The 22,039-nt window shown below is 33.4% G+C and overlaps 1 protein-coding gene across 1 annotated transcript in view; it reads right to left on the bottom strand.

The window, feature by feature from the left end:
• The window catches only part of Dhc1 (dynein axonemal heavy chain 1), a 176,597-nt gene that overhangs the window by 55,344 nt on the left and 99,214 nt on the right, over nucleotides 1–22,039 (bottom strand). Inside the window, exons 33-38 of the mRNA XM_081764457.1 lie at nucleotides 20,046–20,215; nucleotides 13,573–13,799; nucleotides 11,468–11,690; nucleotides 9,180–9,378; nucleotides 4,280–4,425; nucleotides 2,564–2,779 (exon numbers count right to left, since the gene is read on the bottom strand). Of these exons, the coding sequence (XP_081620583.1) occupies nucleotides 2,564–2,779; nucleotides 4,280–4,425; nucleotides 9,180–9,378; nucleotides 11,468–11,690; nucleotides 13,573–13,799; nucleotides 20,046–20,215 (1,181 nt within the window). The remainder of the gene's footprint in view (nucleotides 1–2,563; nucleotides 2,780–4,279; nucleotides 4,426–9,179; nucleotides 9,379–11,467; nucleotides 11,691–13,572; nucleotides 13,800–20,045; nucleotides 20,216–22,039) is intronic.

The following is a 22,039-nucleotide window of genomic DNA, read 5'->3' as shown; positions in this document are numbered from 1 at the left end:
ACGGCCTGGATACGCGTGGCATGGATTCTGATAGTTCCTGATATGTTTCCACGGGGATCTGACACCATATACTCCTGACGACATCCTACAATGAGCCCACAGATGTCGGTGCAGGAGTCATGGTGCGAAGAGCTCGTTCCACAACATCCCAAGTAAGTACAATCCTGACTTGGTGGCATCGTGCATTGTCTTCCTGGAAAATGCCTCTTCGTGTGGATAGAAGTGTTGAAAAAAAAAAAAAAAAAAAGTAGGGTGTACGTGATCCTCAAAAACATGGAAGCACACAACAGATGTCTCGCTGTGGTCCATACTCACCAACAGTCCCAGTCCATACTAACAAAGGCATCCCCAAACCATACAGTCGCCCTAACCTGCCCGTACAGTACGCACCATGCACGAGGGTTCCATAGCTTCGTGCTGTTGACGCCACACAATGCACACGCCTGTCCGAGTGGAGTAGCACAAACCGTGATTTATCGGATCAACACACTCTTTTCCAATCATCTATGGTTCAATTAGGGTGTTCTTGTCCCCAATGCGGCAAAGTCGGAGGTTACGAGTCGTAAGGAGTGGGTGACGGGTGAGTCGTCTGCTGTGGAACTTCATGCGTGCCAGTGTATGCTGTATAGTTGCGTGGGATGTGGGTATTGTGCACCCACCATTGTATTGGTCACGTAATTCCAGGACATTGATGGTGCGTTGGCTGTCACGAGCTGCTTGACGCTACGCTCACCCCACGTTTTGAACTTCCGTACGCCTCTGCAGTTCCGTCTCTTGGAGACAGTTACCCAATTTTCTTCCCACTCCTTGTACATCTTCACTACACGCGAACGGGCGCATCCGACAAGTATTGCTGTATGGGTTATTGATGCACCTATTGCTTGGGTACCCACAATTATGCTCTATTGGAATACTAACAAATCCTGCCTACTTACCATTATAACAGTACCCGAGGCTGTCTGCCAACATGTAGCCTCGAGTGTGTTCTTTCTCTGCAACATTACCAGTCGGAGTGATCATGTAATCAACTCGGCTGCTGGTCACACTTCCTTTGTGTGAAGGGATGGTCGCAATTCAGTGAACACTCACAAGGAGACTGAAGGAAGTGTAACTCACCGATTTGAATGAAACTTCACATATTTGTAGAACATCAAAAAATAATCGACACGTATTTTTTTATTTCGGCAATGGCGCGAGTTTAAGGGTTGAAACCACCCTTTGAACCTTGGGGGTGGTCTCCAAGCATAGAAATCAGTCATTTAATGTAGAAGAAAACACTGCCAGTGGGGGGAGGCTTAGAACAGCTGATTCAGAATCTGACGTCAAAATTACAAAATTCAATATGATGGATCCAATATGGTGATTACAATTACAAATAGTCTTCTGGTTTGAAATGCTCTGCAGTTAGCCAAGAACAATTAATTGACAGAGGTTACTGCGAGAAGGTTGCAGACCGATTTGAAACCCCCTTTCTGTAGTTATTTTAACGGGATGCTTGATTAAAGAGCGTCTCTGCACCTCTCACTATTCAGGGTGCTTATTTATAGCGAGTCCTATCCCCTCGCACTATTCGGGGCGTTTATTAAAAGCGAGTCCCTTAACTTTTCACTGTTTGGGATACTTATTTAAATTCCATTTAACAATCCATTTTAACGCTCAAGAAAGTGAACACAAAAATTTTGGACATCAGAGTTAAAGTACGAATATATTATATTATCAGAATTAAACCTACTTTCACAATTTAGCGCCTATTGCGTTCTTCAAAGTTTAACACGGGACTCAAATATACTATAAATCAGTATGATTAAGCACCCTGACTAGTGAGCGGCGAGGTGACTCACTTTCAATAAGCACTCCGAACAGTGAGAGGTGCAGAGACGCTCTTTAGTTAAGCACCCATTAAAATAACTACAGAAAGGGATTTCAAATCGATCTTCAACCTTCTCACAGTAACTTCTGTCAACTATGATTGTTTTTGGTTAATTGCAGAGCATTTCAAACCAGAAGACTTTTTGTAATTGCAATCGCCATATTGGATTCGCAATTTTGAATTTTGCAATTTTGAAGTCAGATTTTGTCCTAAACTCCCCTGGTAGTATGTTTTCTTCTATATTAAATGACTGTTTTCTATGCTTGGAGACCATCCCCAACGTTCAAAGGTGGTTTCTACCCTTAAACCTGCACCATTGCCGAAATACAAAAATACGTGTTGATTATTTTTCGACGTTCTACAAGTATGCAAAGATTCATTCGAATGTTTGAGTTACACTTCCGTAATTCTCCTTGTCAGTGTATATATATGTCATATAACTAAGTGATTATGTGCACAAAATGTTAAGAATGTTTTAACACATACTTTATTACTTATAGGAGACATATACATATATAACTGTTTCCTGTTTTATTTTACATTTGAAGAAACTGATCAGATAAAAGTTGATGGTTAATCGACTGAAATGTTGTAAAAAAAAAAAAAACCTGTTCTTCTGTTAAACGTGGAATTGTTAATGTGTCAACAACAGATGACAATGTATCATAATTCTAAGAAAGGTGCGTTACTAACCTTTAGTGGAAGAACTTCTTTATTGACACTGAAAAAGAATGCCATTGCTTTCGTCCATGAAAGAAGGCCAGCTACATCTCCACACACTCTTTTGGCCATATCCATATTGTAGTCCTCCATTTCAAAATAGGGCATCAAAAACTCTACCATTTCATCATTGATTATGTCTTTGGGATAATTTTGTAGTTGCAACAAAAATGTGGCACTTGCCATCATCTGATAGAAAAAATTAGAAACATTATAAACTGTAACTAGCATATTTATCCACTGAGATATTTCAAGAACTTATTTTCTCCCTTTATTTGTCATGGGATGAAGGTTTGTGATACCAAGAATTTACATATCTAATGATCAAAATTAAATGCATCATACGTTAACAGAACACAACTGCCGTCTAAAAATAAGATTATCCACCAAACAACTTTTCAACAAAAAGGAATCTATGTGAATCTTATAATACTAGCAGTAGGACAAAATAGCCTAAACTCAATTTAGAGGAAGGACACTTGGATAAGAATTAAGACTGCGCCACAAACAGTATGAGATACCGTATTTACTTGATTGTAAGCCACCTAAAAAATCCTAGTTCAAATAATTACTTCGGCTTATAAGCAGCAATTTTAGCAAGGGCGGTAAAGTAGACGACACCATTTATCGACGCAATAGAAAAACGTTCCAAAAATATCACCAAAAGCCATCCATGTAGACTAGTACTGCCAAGTCAGTAGATTTTCTTTCAATTGAATTGGATTTTGGTTTGTAATCAAGAAAGAAATACGAACACGTTTAAATTTAGCAGATGTTTAAGTATTCCGAGTAGGAAGAATAACTTTCTTTACACAAAAAGAAATTTTATTCCTTGTGCATTGTATACTTCATTAATAGCCTTTCTTTCTTTTTCTTTTTTCTTTCTTTTTTTTTTTTTTTAATTTTTGAAATTTTAATTTTCGTTCTGAATTCCGAAGGGGAAGGGCAGCTTTACAATCAATGTCGGGTTATAATCGAATAAATACGGTATAGCACACCTAGGTTTTCTGAAAGAACAAATGTTCAAGAGCACTCTCTAGAAGAAACAGGATCTATGTGAAGTATTATACAGACTAAGTGTACATTTAGTGAGTGGTTTGCTGGTCAATGAAATCTCATTCTTGTTCGAAGTTTCAGTCTAGTATACTTTTTGCGTTCTGGCTTTTTGGACAATTCGTTGTCTGAGTGCATTTTAGACAATGACTACTCTGTTTCAGAAATGAAGACGTTATAATTTCTGTTATTTAATTTTGACTATTGGTTCATCATGTTAATTTTTTCACTGTACATCGTAACAGAGAAGGGAACAGCAGTGTGTATTTGCCTTGATATACGATATTGTCCCTGGTATTTCTATCTGCATAATTAAGAGTTAAGAGGAACATATGAGATTTTGTATATTTGTATATCTGAGATTTTGTTATCTGATTAAAGAAGAAGAAGAAGAAGAAGAAGAGAAACTTGTTTGCTTCCACACATCATTACCTGTACTTGAAATATATAACTGGATATATATACGGGCATAGTAAGGTCTGTTGTATTATTAAGTTAACGTGTGATGTGCCAGACATTATCCTTATTACATTAGAATTCTTATATTATATTCTGATGTTATTTTAATTATATATATATATATAAGAACCCAAAAGCATTTCAAAAATACAGTACAATCATGTTACGCTGACTTACCTTGAGAGATTCCGCCCATGATGGTTTAGGACAAGGTGCAGCTGTGTCCGGAATAATTGGATGAAGCTTTCGTTGGAAAAATATAAGTACACAGTCCATTATTCGCATAATAAGGTGCGGAGGGCGTCCTAATTTTCTAACGGTAGCTGAGAAAATAAAAGTTATTTTTTGTTTAATATAATTATAAATAAGATTTAACAAAATATCAACAGAGAATTAAAAATAATGGGTATAGAAATGAATGATGGAATAGGAGAGCAATATTTAAGTATTAGCAAAAGTAAGAGACGGAAGAGTAACTCCCTTAAAATTTTCAAGTAGATATTTATAATTGATTAAATTAAACTTTTGATGCTTCATCCGACTTACAACAAATTTGGGTATAGTTATTTAATACTGAGGTATAATTTTTAAAAAATAAAAGAATAAAATCTTTAAGTTTTACGTCCCGGCTAGGCTAAAGACGGTGATGAGAAATGAAAGAAATGATGGAATGAAGAAAGTGGAAGGAAACGGAAGAATCCCGAGAAAATCCTCGCACACAGTGTTTGTTCACCAGAAAGTTCACTTGGCATTAGTTGGGATCGAACCAGGGACCCCATGCACCAGAGATGAACGCTCTACCACTGAGCCACCTTGGCCCCCAGGTATAATTTTAATTGTTAACAATGTTTTAATTTTATTTTGCAATATGTAACAATCAAATGTTGTCACAATCTTAAGTTCAATTCAAATTTATATATAACTTTTCTCCTCTTTTTAAAAATTTTCCCTCACATTTTTACCTTAATGATAAACCGGAAATTCTTAGTTTGTACGTCGCACTAGTTCTAATAATAAATAGTTCCTCGAATAGATGTCGCTACCTACGCTCCGGGGTATTGAATTATACAGGCTAAATGCTGATTTAACACTATTACTTGTAATGAATTATGAAAAAAATAAGATCACCAATTTAACTTATATTTTACTTTGTAAAATGAAATGAAGTTTTTCAGTTTTACGTCCCACGATTATACTTTGTAGGCCAGAGCCGGCTCTACCATATGTGCAACACGTGCATTGGACTGGGCGGCAAAATTTGTCATAACTATATTATTTGAAATAGATATTTCTTGTTGGAAACAGACTTCGTGATAATGATAGTTAAATTTACTAAGCTGACCTTCTATTTGAATACTACATCCATAAATCATGTTTAGGTCGCATTAGTTTAAGGTTATACAGACAGTGCTAAGACAAATGATCAAACAAATCCCAGCATGAATTGCTTGAGTGTTACCAAATACAAGAACTCAATTCTCGAGCATTAGCAAAAACTTGTTCCGTTTATCACAGTTTTGATATGAAAACTAGTCTTGTCTTTGTCACAAACAAGTCCCTTATCATTAAAGGTGGAAACATTTTTTTAAAAAAATTTTCTTTAACATATGTAGAATAAAAATCAAGAAATAAAGATAACAGAGCTAATTGCACTGGAATTGCAAACTGATATATTGAGATTGAAGCTCGATATTGAATTCTATGAAAAGGACTACTTTCATCTGCAGGTGTGTTTGCTTTATCTTTCACTAAGATAATAGATTATTATTTAAAGAAGAAGAAAAAAAACAGATACAACAAAATTGTATTTGTAGTGTATAGGCCTTTCTGAGTGCGAATGCATTCCTTTCCCTCCACTTCATTGTTCATGATGGTGTAGCATTCTTAAAATCGTGGCTTTTATGATTTGTTCTTTCTGAGGAAAGGGGGAGGGCGTCAAATTGCCTAGGGCCGGTTCTGATATAGGCTCAAAGAGACGGTGACGATGAAAATGAATGAAATTGTGGGATAAAAAAAATAGAGAAAAGAGAGAACCCCGAGAAAACCTATGCACATAATGTTGGTCCACCACAAAGCCCACTTGGCACGAATTGACATCAAACCAGAGATCCCACGGACCAGAGATGAGCTCTAGTTACTGAGGTACTACGGCCACACTTTACGTTGCAACAATATTTGGTAGTTATACCAGTGGTACCCACCCTCCTTATGTCCCCCCTCAATTGCCTATCCGTAGGTGTTCTTCCATGAAAAAATATATTTTCGATTAATTTTTACACCCTCTCAAACATATTTATATAGATTTTTACCTCCCCCCCAAATATTTCAATGACGCAATTTGCGTCATAGCCCCCCCCTTGTGGGCACCCCTGGTTATACTGTAAAAAATAAAATTATAAGAATGTTAAAAATCAAAGTTATATCACAATGATTGGTCAATAAGTAACGAAAAAACTCGAACTTGTAAAATTTTATTTCTAATAGTGCGGAAAAGTTGCCTTTTGGTGTTAAAAAAAGAAAAATAACATTTTATGGTAACTGAAGTATGCCTTGCGGTGCCGCAAGGAGGATAAAGTTTCACAAATATGACATTTCTTATTCCATTTCAGTCTCTTTCACTCTTCTTTTATTTGCACTACAAAAACATTGTTTGTACTTATTTCTTTTTATTGAAGAAATAAACTATTTTTTTGGGGGGGGGGGAGGAGAAGGAGTAATAATTCTATCTTCGAATACAGTAATTTTTCGTTTAAAAAGATATATTTTTTGCTCACTTTTGGCTTATGATTTAATTTTTTTTAACTTCATCATAAATTTAAATTGCTTCATCTTCCCCTGCTCACAAGTTTGTTTCATCAATAAACAGACATAACAAGTACAATACAGGTTTTTATAGTGCAAATAAAAGAGCGAAAGGGGCTGAAATTGTACATGAAATTTTAAATTTATGAAACACTATCGTACTTGCGTGCTCCGATTACCCAAAAATTTTAGTTTTGTCTTTTCTGCATCAAAAGGTAAACTTTCAACACTACTAGAAATAAAATTTAAAAATTCGAATGTTTTTGTTCCACCATATTGGATAACAATAAGACCCTAATTTATTGCAACTCGGATGACAAATGCAGTAAGTCGTCTTTAAAACAAAACACGATTGCAACATTAAAAGTTTAATTAAATTAATAAGACTGTAAATAATTAAAACGATGGAAAGAAATTAGGATATTTAAAAAAATGCGGAACATAGTCAGTGACCCCTCAGCAGCCCCCGACGTGTAAAGCTGTAAAACACAGCCGCCTTTGACCCTCATACCTGTTTAAACATTAATTTCCATAGAAAGTGCAAATAAAGTACCACATGCAAGGAGACCTTGGCCAAGTTTGGCCATCAAATATAGCGATCTTCATTTCTTACACAATTGAGCTACTCGCCCACCGAATTCTGTTCAGTTCCTGCCCCTCCCCCGACAAACACACATATACTTGCAATGAAATTATAAGTTCCCGTATATTTACGCCAGAGGAAAATAAATCGTATTCTGGGAGAAGATGCGATAGGAGGTATGGTGGAAGATGAGACAGAAAGGGAAGAAAATTATCCTGGACATGCAAAAGGATGTATTTAGTTTCTCACTGATTTGCTTAATATAAGGTGCTTATTATATGAAAATGAAAGGGACTTCTCAATTTGCGACAATAATTTCTAAATTTTATAATAATGATCCTAAAATATAAGCAAATAAATAGGTAATTTTATTTTCTTTTTAATTTATGCTAGATCATAATTAATAATCTTTCAAAAATTTACAAATACTAACAGTCTAGCAGAAGCATTAAAATTTAGATTCTACTACAGATATACGAGTTACATATTTTTGCTCCTACAGTAGTTAAAAGGAATAAAATATTAAAATAAAAGGAAGTTTTCTCTTTTTATAGTAAAAAAATAATAAATTGTAGACTCTAAATATTCACTAATATAATCCAAAATATGTTTTGAAATTTTGTACAAAAAATCTCCCAAATTTGACAAGAAGTTTCACATAATGTGCATAACTAACTGGTTCATACTAACTTTGTAATTTTAAATAACTTAAACTAGGAAAACAAAGCAACGTTTATTAAACAAAGCAACGTTTATTTTAAAATAAACGTTGCTTTGTTGAGTGATTTGTTTTCCTAGTTCAAAATAATGTGCATGTGTATTTTAAATGGAGGAAAGAGATGAAAAAATCAAACTGACCTATTTCTGTACACTAAAAAAATGTAATTTAATGAATTTTATCTAATATTTCGCCTGAAATTTATCAGGTTTGGTTGGATTCAAATGCAATAGTACGGATATTTTAAAGTTTTATGATTTTAATCGGTTTACAGTAATTGGTTTAGTTTTATCTAACAACTTCCAACGAATATGTCTGAGAAAATATTTCTCCTTAAAGTTTTACTTTCTACAACTATACAAAAAAATAGTACGTTATATATTGTTTTTTTTTTTCTATAAAATAGTTCTGAAGTTCCCAATCTAAAAAATATTTCTCCTATAATAATAAAGTATACTGGCAATTTTAAGTATCTTATAGTGTTTCATTCTGAATATGATTGACTTTCATATATTTGTAATGTTGTACATAAAGAACATTAGGAGTAATAACTGGGAATATTGTTTTTCTTTTTTTTCTTTTTTTTATCAGAAATTGAAAAGAGTATTGTAGATTTTTTGCTCAAGTACTTGAAATTATAAGAACCACATCTCCACAGGAACTACCACAATCGTCTAATTTTGAACAATAGAGAGGAAGTGGTTAGAAAAGTGTTTGAGAAAAAAAAATATTTTCTTAGGAATGTGATAGAAAGTGTGGTAGAAACTTCTGAATTTAAAAAAGTGATTTGCCATAATGCCACAATACTACTACTACTACTACTACTATTACTACTACTACTACTACTACTACTACTACTACTACTACTACTACTACTACTACTACTAATAATAATAATAATAATAATAATAATAATAATAATAATAATAATAATAATAATAAATTTCCAATATTTATTTTGAAGACATTGTTACCTATGTGGGCAGGTTTAATAGTGTTGAGAGCGGCTTCTGCTTCTTCAAGAGCAGGTTTCGCAGCTTCTAGTTTTATCTCGGCTCTTGCTTTTTCTTCTGCAATACATTCCACCAGAGCTTCAGCTTTCTCTTTTACTTTTTGCACTTGGTCCTTCACTTTCTCTGCTTGGCTTGCTCTTTCCGTTACTTCTTGCAATACCTTCAGAAGAGCAAAAAATGCAGAGAAGTAGTATATAAAATTTATATCTACGGAATTGAATTCATTAAAAAAAAATAAATAATCCTATTTATAAAAGACAAACATGTCACTGTATCACGCTAACTCCTAATAGTAAAGAGTCACGTTCATAGATATCATTAACTTCGCTGTCTGTTGCCTGACGAGATTCGGAATCAAAAAATAAAGCCTGGTTTATCAATCAATGTACTAATGGTAACATCTTGTCCTCGAGAGATGGAGTATGTGTGTAAGTAACTATCTTCTGTTTGCGTTAATGAATTTTTGAATAAATAGTAACATCTTGTGTTTAGAGATAAGGACTATTTGTGTAAATAGTAATATCTTGTGTTTTCGTAAATACTAACATCTCATGTTGGATAGGGACTATTTGAGTAAGTAGTAACATCTTGTGTTGGAGATAAGGAATATTTGAGTAAGCAGTTATATCTAGTGTTGGAGATAAAGAATGTTCGAGTAAATAGTAACACCTCATGTTGAAGGTAAGGATTATTTGGTTAAGTTGAAATATCTTATATTGAGCTAAAGACTTTTTGAGTAAGTAGTAATCTTGTGTAGAATATAGGGATTATTTACATTATTCGAAACATCTTGTGTTATAATTAAGAACTATATGAGTAAGTTGTAACATTCTGTGTTGAATTAAAGGACTATTTGCGTAACTAGAAACATTTTGTATTGAAGATCACGGCAATTTGAGTACAAAACGTGTTGGAGATAAGGACTACCTGAGTAAGTATGACATCTTGTGTTGAGATAAGGAATATTTGAATAAGTTATAACATCTTGTGTTGGAGAAACTATCTGGATAATGCTTGTATGAATACATTCTGAGTTCAGGTTAAATTTGGTCATAAATAATGCACACACACACACACACACACACACACATATATATATATATATATATATATATATATATATATATATATATAGTAGAAGTGGGTGAAAATTGATTGCTGAATTTACACAAAGAGAGAGAGAGGAAACAGACAGATAACTACGTAATGCAATATAAATAATATTGTGTAAAATAATGAGTCATTATAAGTCTTAACTACCTACGAATAAACGTAAGAATATATAAATGAATACACAAAAAAGTAACACTAAAGAAAGGTGCAGTGTAGGAAATCTTTATCTAATAATGATTACACAATATACAAAGTTTTCTGCTTTGCTTTGCTAAGTTTATACGTTACTAATGTTCATGCTGTAATTCAGAAAGTTAAGTACTTTATTAATTGGAATATTTATCTTAAAATTAATCGATGAAATAGGTAATTCCTCAAATAATACTACTGTGCTTTAATTATTTTTTGAATGATTAGATTAATCAGATTTTAAGTATTATATACCTCCAAATGGGTGGGAACTTAATATCAGATATTGAAAGTTATACATATAATAATTCAATTGAAAAAATATATATATATCGTGTCTATTTATTGGAAAAGTGGCCTGGGTAGTGTAGTCGCTAACGTTCTTGCCTTTGTGCGAGTGGTTCTAGGTTCGATACCCGGTGAAGACATTTGGTCGAAAAGGTGTAACAAAGGGTTATCCTGAATGAGGGTTTCTCATCAGTTTTCCTCATTGACACTAGACAAATGCCGGGTTGGTACCTAACATACGGATCTCAGGCCACTTCCTTCTTCCTCCTTCCCAGATACTGTGCTCGCCGAGGGATGTTATTCTTCATATGTGACGTGCTTAAGACCATCAATGTCGGTAATACCAAGAAACATGTATAAATAAATAAAAATATTTATTTGAAAAATATTTACAAATTTTTCTTTCTTTCTTTCTTTCTTTATTTATTTATTTATTTGAAAAATAATAAGTGAAAAATATTTATTTGAAAAGACTCAAAAGTACAGTTTTGGGGTGTCTACGAATCTTGATATCGGCATAATTATCATCTTCACTATATACACAATTATTTGTTCTTCATTTTTATATTAACCTAAATTAAAACGTACTTTTCTGGGATGACTACACTTCTAATCTTGAAGTTTATGGTAACATAGGAAACAATAACTAAAGATTATACCCTCTCTGCTGTTTCAGAAGCTAGTGCAAGTTCTTGTTCCATAACAGCCAGTTCTTGTTTGAGTATTTCGACAGACTTGGAAGCTTCCTCCAGCTTAGCTAATCCTGTATCCATCCTTTCAGCACCTTGGCCTAGTTCCACTTGCTTTTGTTGATAAATGGTTTTGTAGCCTCCAATGAAATTCAGGTAAGACTTCGGAGTCACATGTGTTGCTCGTCGAAATCTGTTCACAAGAAATATTATGTACCATAAGATATATTTTTAAAATTTCACGGAAAACAAAAGGTAATATTCTAAAAATATAACTTATTTAAAATTTTAACATAGCCTTAATTTGAATCCAAATAATTATTTTATGGACTTTTCTGTCAGGAGCTCCTCCGTGGCTAAGCGGTTAGCGTACGCGCCTTTGGCGTGGGAGACCCGGGTTCGATTCCCGGCGGGAGCTCATGTGGTTCGGATTCCACGTCAATCAGTAGGTCCACGTCTCATATAGCCTCGCTGTTGAAAGGGACGCTAAACTAAAATCAACAACTTTTCTGTCAGTATCATATATATATATACACCATAGTTTCAGAATCCAGGAAAAGATATAGTTTTCATACAAAAGTGGGCCCTCTTTTACCCCTGTACGATCCTTTGGCGTGGGAGACCCGAGTTCGATTCCCGGCAGGAACTTAATGTGGTTCCAATTCCGTTAATCAGTAGGTCCCGACTCATATAGCCTCGTTGCTGAAAGAGACGTTAAACTCAAAATCAACTCAACTCAACCTTTTTTGTCCATGTTGGTATTCTATCTTTCTTAAATGAAGAAAAAATTATATTGTGATTATTATCATTCACACACTTAGACAAGTATAGACAAGCCCGTATCCACGGGGGTACGTATCCCCTCTAAATTTTTAGTGGCTCCTAAAATTTTACGATAGGCTTGCAAATGAACTATATAATGATGATGAACTACAACATGGTTGAATTGCCCCCCCCCTACATTTTTTGGCTGGCTATGGGCCTGGGCATAGAGAACAGACAATACTGATACACATTCATACAATTAGTCATTCATTAGGTTCTTTTCGAGTTTCACGACAGCCAGTTTTCGTCTTGGCAGAGCTCAGCACAATAACTATCATTATAGAAGTCTTTACCTTATACACACTAAATGAAGATATTACAAATGGAGTATGAAGCAAATAGACCTAACTTCATATTTTTAGTTTATCATCTTTAACTCTATAAATCTTACCTTGCACTAATTTAGATCTCTACCACTACTAATTATGAGCAACGAACTATTTACTTGATACCACATTATACGGGGTTAGCATAAATGATTTATTCGTTTTGAAAATGTTATATTTTCAAAAGCATTACAAGTGCACACATGATAGATATATGAAAAGCACCACGAACCCGCGAAGTTTGTACTGTGTGGCAGCACGAGTCCATTATATTTAAGATCGGGTCTCACAGTGTAGCAGTACGAGGTTAGTACCTGTCGAAAATGGAGGGAAAGCAAGAAAAAAAAGATTTTGTTTGCTTGAATATGCCAGATGTTCGTCTTTATAGCTGTGCAACGCGCTTTCAGGAAGAGAGTAAGGAAAAGAACAGCCATGTCAACAAAGCATTTTGTGGTGGTATTGGCAATTCAAGGACACTGGTTGCTTGTGTAAAAGGAAAAGCACCTGGCTTTCCAGATCTCCTGATTTAACGTTCTGCGACTTCTTCCTGTTGGGGTACGTTAAGGATCGTGTTTACGTACCCCCACTACCGCAATCTTTAGTCGAGCTCAAAGAATGCATCAGTGCTGCAGTGCAGAAAATTGACAGGACTATGTTACAGAATGTATGGAATGAACTCCAGTATCGCCTGGACGTGTGTCATGTCACCAAAGAAGCACATATTGAACATTTACAGAAGGTGTACGAACTTGGTGAGTTTGTGGTTCTTTTTCATATATCTTTGACGTGTGTGCGTGTAATACTTTTGAAAATATAGCCTTTTCAAAATGACTGAATCATTTATGCTTACCCTGTACTTATAGTCTAGTAACAATATATTACGTGCTGTTAATTATAGTATTGACTAGTCAGTGGAATCGTTACCTCTGAAAATACTCCACAGATGTTGAAGATACAACATCCTGAATATAGCCAAGAGCACAAACGAGTTCTTTTTTAACTTTGGCAGTACAGGCGATCTCAAAATCCATTAAGAAATGTTCAGCTACAGAGACCAATGCATCTCTTGGCCACGGTTGGAACCAGTCGATGGTACATCCAGACACAAGAGCAGGGAAACGAAGAGCTCGATTACGAAACTTCTCTCCCACCTGAAATTATTCAATCAATCATTTAAGAAAAACAATCTTGGCAATATTGGTTGACATTCAATTACAATATTTAATTATACTGACAACTCGATGATTTCCAAATAAAGTTAAGCTTAACAATATCGTAAAATTCATCTAATTTGTAATTTATAGAAAGAAAGCAAAAATAAATAAGAACGAGTAAAAGGAAATAATCGGAGAAAAACTCAACTATTCTAAATTAATTTTCATTGCATAGAAACAATTACTTTTCTTACTTCATTAAATCGGCCTTCAACATTAGCCGGGAAACAGACATGCAGATAGAGCATAAGATTGAAAAAAATCAACGAAACTGCAAACCTAAGATAGGAATACATTGAAGAGACCGTTCCCATCGCCAGGAAATCAATTTGCTGAGATATGGACGCTTCATCGCTCGAAGGACGCCATTCGAAGCTACAAATAAGACCAACGATTTGTAATATGATGACTTCTGCCTCCAAAACTCTGTCGCGCAAGATCTCCGTGTGCGAGCTCATCCTATTTTGTTTAACTTAATCATCGAAAGACAAATTTAATATGAGAAAGAAGACATCCAATACGTAAAAAGACTGTTTTATAATTCTTTGGATACTTCAGAGTATTTAGAAGATACCCTCGACGTCCTGCCAAAAAGAGGGAAGCCACCGAAAAACATCGCCCTCACAGAAGAGAAGGGAAAAGACGATTGCTAGCCACCTATGATGCTGGGACCCCAACTCCTCATTGGTCACCGCTCAGGATTGAACTTCTAGCAATTTTGATGTCCAATGAATTAGAGGACTTTCCATTCATCTTTATGGACTAAACAAGTGCCACCGAACAACTTCTACAAACTGTGCAGTAGTGAAGTGTTTGTGTGAGTGTTGGTGCCAATTGCGATGAACTGGAATGGAAAACTTTAAGTCCGTAAGTAGTAAGCATTCATTGACATAAATCTGAATCTATTGCAGTTTCTTTACAAATGCCTATAACTCCGCTCTCCCGTCTGAATGTCTGTTTTAGGCTAAGTGTTGTTTTCAGTCCGACACTGATCAAAATTTTTCTAGAAACTAAATTCCAAATCAGATTCATTTTAGAGAACAAAGGTACTCGCATTGAGCCTCACACACTACCTTTGCTATTAATGAATGTTTTCCTTTTGCTAACAATTTCCTCCACGAAATTTGTGTACCTTTCATTTACTCTAATAATCTCCCTCGTAAAATAAACATGAGAATACGTTCTAGATTTGTAGGTATGGAAACCTCATCTGGAAAAGAGCGTTTAGTGTGCGCTGTGCCTCTGAGCCCAGGTAAGCCTCAGTAGCATAGGCACACAACGATATTTTAGTAATTTCCTTTGATACCTTTATCCCTGTTAATAGGTCAGAAAAAGTACATGTCTCATATAATGGTCCATTTTTCAGCTTCATATGGAAGGATAAGATGTTTTTATTGGTTCCTGTAAGTCGTGGAATATCTACGCATACTATTACAAATTTTTTAATTGCATTGGTTCTGATCCTGGACAATGACCGATCACTCATTGACAATACTTATAGTATACAATAAATTATAGGGGAAGGCGTTGTACCTGTGAACACTTTTAGAGTCTTCGAAATTTTGGTGCTAATATTCAACACTTTTCCCCCAATTTTTGTTGTATATTTGAAGTGCCATCTCTTTGCTATCAGATAGGATGATTTTTAAACGTGTTACATAATTACAGTATCTTTTATAGGATATAATAAGAAAACATCCGTTTTGTTCATAGGTACATTATGGTCATGTACCATTGAACAGACCCTCTTGTACCTTTGAACAAATTGATAATTACAATGTTTCTAAGGCAATAATATAAAAAGAAGCCACAAATATTAATAGTTATAAATTGTAATAAAAGGTTTAGCTATAAACAATTCCCCAGAATTGAAATTTTATTAATTAAATTAAAAATTGAAGAGAAGTTCTAACAAAAACTTGTGAACAATAAAGTTGAGCATATACAGCTCTTTTAACATAACCTTATATATTATACAATAAGCAAATATTTAGAAACTACTTAAAATTATAATTAATAACTTTATATCTTAACCTAACCTATATAAAATATATCAATTGTTTTAACTACTTACATGGTGTAGCTTTAAACAGTATTATTTATCGTTCAAAGGTACACGATGCATTAATGTTCATAGGTACAAGAGGGCCATCATTACGAAAAAAAAAAAATTCTTCACTAGCTTAAATATTGAACAGAAGTTAAAACTAAAAATATTACTGTATTCACCAACGATTCTACCCCAAGTTTGGACAAATAAATATCACAAGTTGCGAAAACCGAAGAGCACAAAACTCGAAAGGTAACTACAAAAAATCTTCGTTTTGGGGGTGAAAAAATTAAAAGGAACATTACTCAGCACAACACTCAGTAAACAACAGCCAAACGCGTTTGTAGTGCTTTTTTTTTTTTCATTTACTCTTTCAAACAAATTTTAATCACTGTACCTAGATAGCTCTGAATTCAAGAAAATCACAGGTGTTCAAAGGTACAACACCTTCCCCTAGCGTTAGTTCAAAGCTTTAGTAACTCTAAACCTTTATGCAGTACTTTGTGTTACTGTTACAATTGTTTTCTAGACTTACAGGGTTAGGATATAGAAGACGAAAAAAAAAAAAAAAAGATAATTTAGGAAGTCCCAATGAGAACTAGCTTACATTAAGCAACGATATCATAAGAGTGTTTTTTCATATTAATGTATTGAGTTCTATTGTTTATTTTATTTGTTTGTTTTTTATTAGTTTGTTTGTTGAACTTTAGCGTCCTTTTCCAGCACCGAAACTATATGAGACGTAGGTCTACAGTTTAAATTTGCGTACGCCGGGAATCGAACCCGGGATCTCGTGCATTAAAGGCACACGCGCTAGCCACTAGACCAGTGGAAAGGGCATCTACTATTTAGTATGTTTGTAATCTGAACAGTGTTTCTATCTACATATTATTTCCAAAAGTATTTCTTAACTATCTTTTTATGAAATGGAGATTGATTTTATTTATTTATTTACATGAAAGTACACAAGCATACGCCCATAACATACATTTTTGACGTACATAATTGAAGATAACATGAATCTTACAAAGAAGAAAAAGTAAAACATGGAAAGAGAGAAAAAAGGAAAGGAAAAGATAAAAAAAAATAAAATAAAAAGGAAAGAATGTACAATCCAGCCATGAGAAAATAATATACACATATATCAGTAAGTTAAACAATGATAAATCATACATGATCATTATTCAATATTTCATATAGAAGTTTAACAAATTTAAATTTTCCATTTGAAAATAAGTCTATCCTATTATTTAATTTATTATAGATTCTCAACATTCTTAAAATCTTTAATCTTTAAGTTTTTACGTCCTACGGTTATGCCAATTAGGCTAAAGGAGACGGTGATGACAAATAAATGAAATGGTGGAAGGAAGAAAATGGAAGGAAACATGAGAACCCCGAGAAAACCCACGCACACCGTGTGTGTCCACCACAATGTTCACTTGGCGCGAGCTTCGTATAATAGGGAGTATGCATGAGTTGAACTTTTCGACATAAATATATAAAAGATATTTTGATTTCTGGAGCGATATTTTGGTACAGAGGAAAGAATATATTGCAACAGTATTGAACTATTAATTCTATTTGTCAATATATTTCTTAAAATAACGGAATGTACAGTTCTTCTATTTTTTAAACTACTTAGATTGAATAGCGAGCGTAAAAACGACACTGATAAATAAGTTGTTGAACCTGATTTAAATGTTTTATAATATAAATACCTGAAAAATTTGTTTTGAATCACCTCAATTGATTGGATGTCTCTCTTAAAGTGGGGACTCCAGATTGCCGATGAAACTCTAGTTTGCTCCTAACTAGGATTACATATAACTTAATAATTACTGCTCGTTGTGAAAATATTTTTGTGTTTCTGATAACAAAACCCAAGGCTCTATTTGCTGAGTTTATAACACTAACTTGATGGTTACCAAATATTAATTTACAATCAAAACTTACACCAAGATCTCTAACCCATGTAACAGCCTCTATTTGAATATTATTAATTCTGTATATATATATATTTAACTAATTTATTTTTACTATTAAAGGTTACACTTTTACACTTATTTATATTATATATAGTTGCAGTTTATTTAAATCACGCTAATCTATGATTTTATTCAAGTCTTCAAAAATTTTACTATTATCTGTACATTTCTGTTAACTTACTAAGTTATTATGAATTTATATTAAGCTATATTTGATACCACATTGCATAAATAATTGTTTTAATATAATGTATATCTATTTCCTCTTTTCATAATCTTTTCTCATAATCTTCATAATAATTTTTACCTCGTAGAAATAGTGCTGCATACAAATTTAGAAAGAAATCATGTAAGATGAATTTGTTCGATGAAAAGTTTATAAACATACACAGGGTGGTCCATTTATAATGATAGTAAATACCTCAGAAAGCGTAAAAGGCAGAGGAGCAAAATATTATACCAAAACTACAGGGAGGGGAACAACATCTTAGGTATTTTGTAGCATTATCGGATGAACAGTGTTGCCAACCCAATATAAAGCTATGTTTTTACAAGTGGCACTACCTCAGATTATTATATGTTTCAAATCAACATGCCAAACGAAAATTTAAAATACCACATTTATTACTCAGTGTTGCAAACTAAGAATATTATAGTATGACAAATATCCAAAGTTTGGAAGCTTCTATCACATATACAGCGCAACAACGGAGATAGGTAGGAAGATAATGTATATCGGAAGTACCTTAGCGTTGGATACCATGGTCATGTATGACTTGTTTGTATGTAAATGGTATGTGAATAGGAACGACGTTACGGGGACTGAAAATTTTGAATTTTTTTGAAAGGCTTTATTTTGAAGAAATGCTTGCGTAAGTATCATATCTAGTTGCTTTTATGGTTTGCAATGCATATACAAATTATTTTGCCGTTTACAGCACTTTAATGTCTCAATTCGTTCCGGAGATACAATAAACATTGATCGTACCCAACACTGCTGAAAATGGCGTATTTGTGGAAATTATTGACAATTATTGTTGTTTTCCTTCTCTTTTTTTTTTTAGCATTACAGCAATAGCTTTTAGTAGCTGTAATTACAAGTTCTCGCAATTACATGATTTAAGCAGTGTTGCAAACTTCAGCAATGTTTATTGTATCTCCGGAACGAATTGAGATATTAAAGTGCTGTAAACGGCAAAATAATTTGTATGTGTCTCACATACCATACAAGCAACTAGATATGATACTTACCTAAGCATTTTTTTTTTTTGGAATTAAATTCTTTCAAAAAATAAAAAAAATCAATCCTGTAACTGCATTCTTATTCATTCGAAACAAGTCATACCATGACCATGATATCCAACGCTAAGTTCCTTTCGATGTGCATTATCCTATCCATCTCCAATGTGCTGCATGTGTAATAGAGATTTCCAATCTTTGGATGTTTGTGATACAATAACATCCTTAGTTTGCAGCACTGAATTATAAATGTGATATTTTAAGTTTTCGTTTGGCATGTTGATTTGAAATATTTAATAATCTGACGTTGTACCATTTGAAAAAAAAAAAAAAAAAAACATAACTTTATATTGGGTTAGCAACACTGTTCATCCGATGATGTTGAAACATACCTAGGACGTTGTCCCCTTCCCTATAGTTTCTTGGTGCAAAATTTCGCTTCTCTGCTTTTTACAATTTCTGAGATATTTACTACTATCCTTATAAATGGACCACCCTGTATATTCTAGTTAGAACTGAAAACGTTTTCTTTAACTTATCATTTCATGGTTATATCTTAAAGAAGGCGGATGATTAATGAAATTGAATGCTTATCAAATTGGTGGAATGAAAATATGGGAGAAAGGGCCTTGAGAAAATCCGACGTTATTCATCACAAATTCACATGGCCTGGTATTGAACTTCAGATCCTTAGTACCAAGAGTGAGCGCTTCACCATTAAACTAACATGCTCCCATATAGGTAGAATTGATTTCCTAACATGATTATTAATAGTTTAATTAATCTTTCTCTTCATTTCTCTAAAAGAAAAAAAAATTAACAAATACATCAAATTAGTATTTTGAGTAGATAGAAACAAGTAATTTTAAAGCCTTATTGACGAAATTGTAACACAAGCTTACTTACCGGCGAGAAGCATAAGACAACATGAAGATTTTGGCAGGTACGAGTAAGGAAGAAGTCCATTACGGTTTCGTGTGTAGGATTCTTCTTTGGTTGCTCTCGTTTCATGATTGGTGTCAATTCTGAAATAATTTCCTGCTGCTCATCACGAGTAAACAGATTGGATATTACACCTGAAATAGACACAATGTGGTCACAGGCTATTAGTACCAAAAGTGGTCTTATGACGCTACTAAATATAATTGAAAATCAACATTTAATTATTATTATTATTATGACAATTGTAACTAAAGACTTAAGTTTCTTTGGTAAGATTTTTCAGGAAATAATACTTCATATTGTACTAACATTCCTTAAATGGCAACCATTGGGAAGAAATTAGTAAGGTACACTCATGTCCAAAATTATTGTCGCATATCTATAACTGTCTTCTTGCAAGAATATAATTTGATAATGATTTTGCAGGGTACTTTTAATATTGATACTATGTGTATAATCGGGAAATGTATATTTGTGGTAAATTTCATAGGAAAAGAATTATAAATACGAAAATTAGAATGAGTAAAACAAAATGTTCCTAAATGGACAATAAAGTTTTATTTTCGTTTTATTATTCTTATTTACTGCTCTTTTGACATGAAATTTGTCACATCCATGTCTTTGTTGATTATACACACAATAACATTATAAGAAATACCGGGCGAATTCGATATCAAATTATATTCCTAGAGCAACATATTTATAGACATGCGACAATAATTTTTCACATGAGTGTACCTGAATAAAGTGATATACAACTAAGGCTGGAAAACCAGAAACAATAGCATGGGGTACCAGTATGTTAACCACGTATTATTCGATTGAATGTTCACTATCTAATCGGTCATAATCTTTGGTATCTGTAGTATTTAGATGATCAGGTTTAATAAAAAAAATAACTTATTTTACGAACCCTGCGATTCTTTATATTTCACTCACTTTCCTTCTGTGAGCATCTTCAGAGGAAATTACTTTATGAAGATTACACCGAGTGGGAATTTAGATGTCAGTTATTTGTTCACTTCTCCACACATATTCCACTGAAAACAACCTCTCAATGTTCACTGTAAAACTCTTCCGATGTTCAACAGTAAATTATAAAAATGTATTTAAAGGTTATTAAGAAAAAGAAAGACTTCTTAATTTCGTCACTGTGATGCAAAGTAGTCAATTCCTATGCTCTATTCGTTTCTTAGACTTATGTAAAATTAAAAAAAAAAAATCACGGAGGTACGAAAAATTTTTGTGAACCCTTTAACTTAAAACATTAATATCGAAGTTTGTTGTGTTTGTTAGGTTAAAAACATAATTTCAACTTTAATTGCATAAGAAAAATAAGTAAAATACAAGGATTACAAACCATTAAAAGTAAATTAAGGTACGTAAAATCATTTCCTTTAATACTGGTATTTTACCTCCTTTACTATACATAATTTGCGTAAACAATATAAAGACTTTAATGTATTAGATCAGGTTTAGTTTATTATAATTATAAATAAGGATAATTGCTATAATACTAGTTTTTTTCTTTTTTTTTTTTTTTTTTTTTTTGTTTTTACTACAATATAGAAAGGAATTATCCTTACTCTGGTACAAAGTTTTTATAAAATTGTTCATTTAAAGTTAAGTTTCAGCTACGTGCTTAGTGAAGAAATGTCCACTTGGTTATCTTTAATTTTACCGTAGCTTTTCAATCTATATGTTTGATCTGCTTCTGATGAAATTTGAAAAAGTTTCAAAAGGAAAGGTGCAATGATTAATTGTAACAAGAACTTCAATATTACAGCTCTCTCATGGCTATATAGTTAGTTTACGCGCTTTCTTCATGGGAGATCCAGGTTCAACCTTCAGTAGGGGCTCATGTGGTTCGGATGCCACGTATGTTCACCTTATATGGACTCGGTGCTGAAGTGGCCGCTAAACTCCAAACCAACCAAACAAATAATTTTCATATTACA

Source organism: Thermobia domestica, chromosome 7, assembly GCF_964235325.1.
Source record: "Thermobia domestica chromosome 7, izTheDome1.hap1.1, whole genome shotgun sequence".
Classification (NCBI taxonomy): domain Eukaryota; kingdom Metazoa; phylum Arthropoda; class Insecta; order Zygentoma; family Lepismatidae; genus Thermobia; species Thermobia domestica.
The sequence above is the reverse complement of the archived record's forward strand: the minus strand, read 5'-3'. Positions and strand labels throughout refer to the sequence as shown.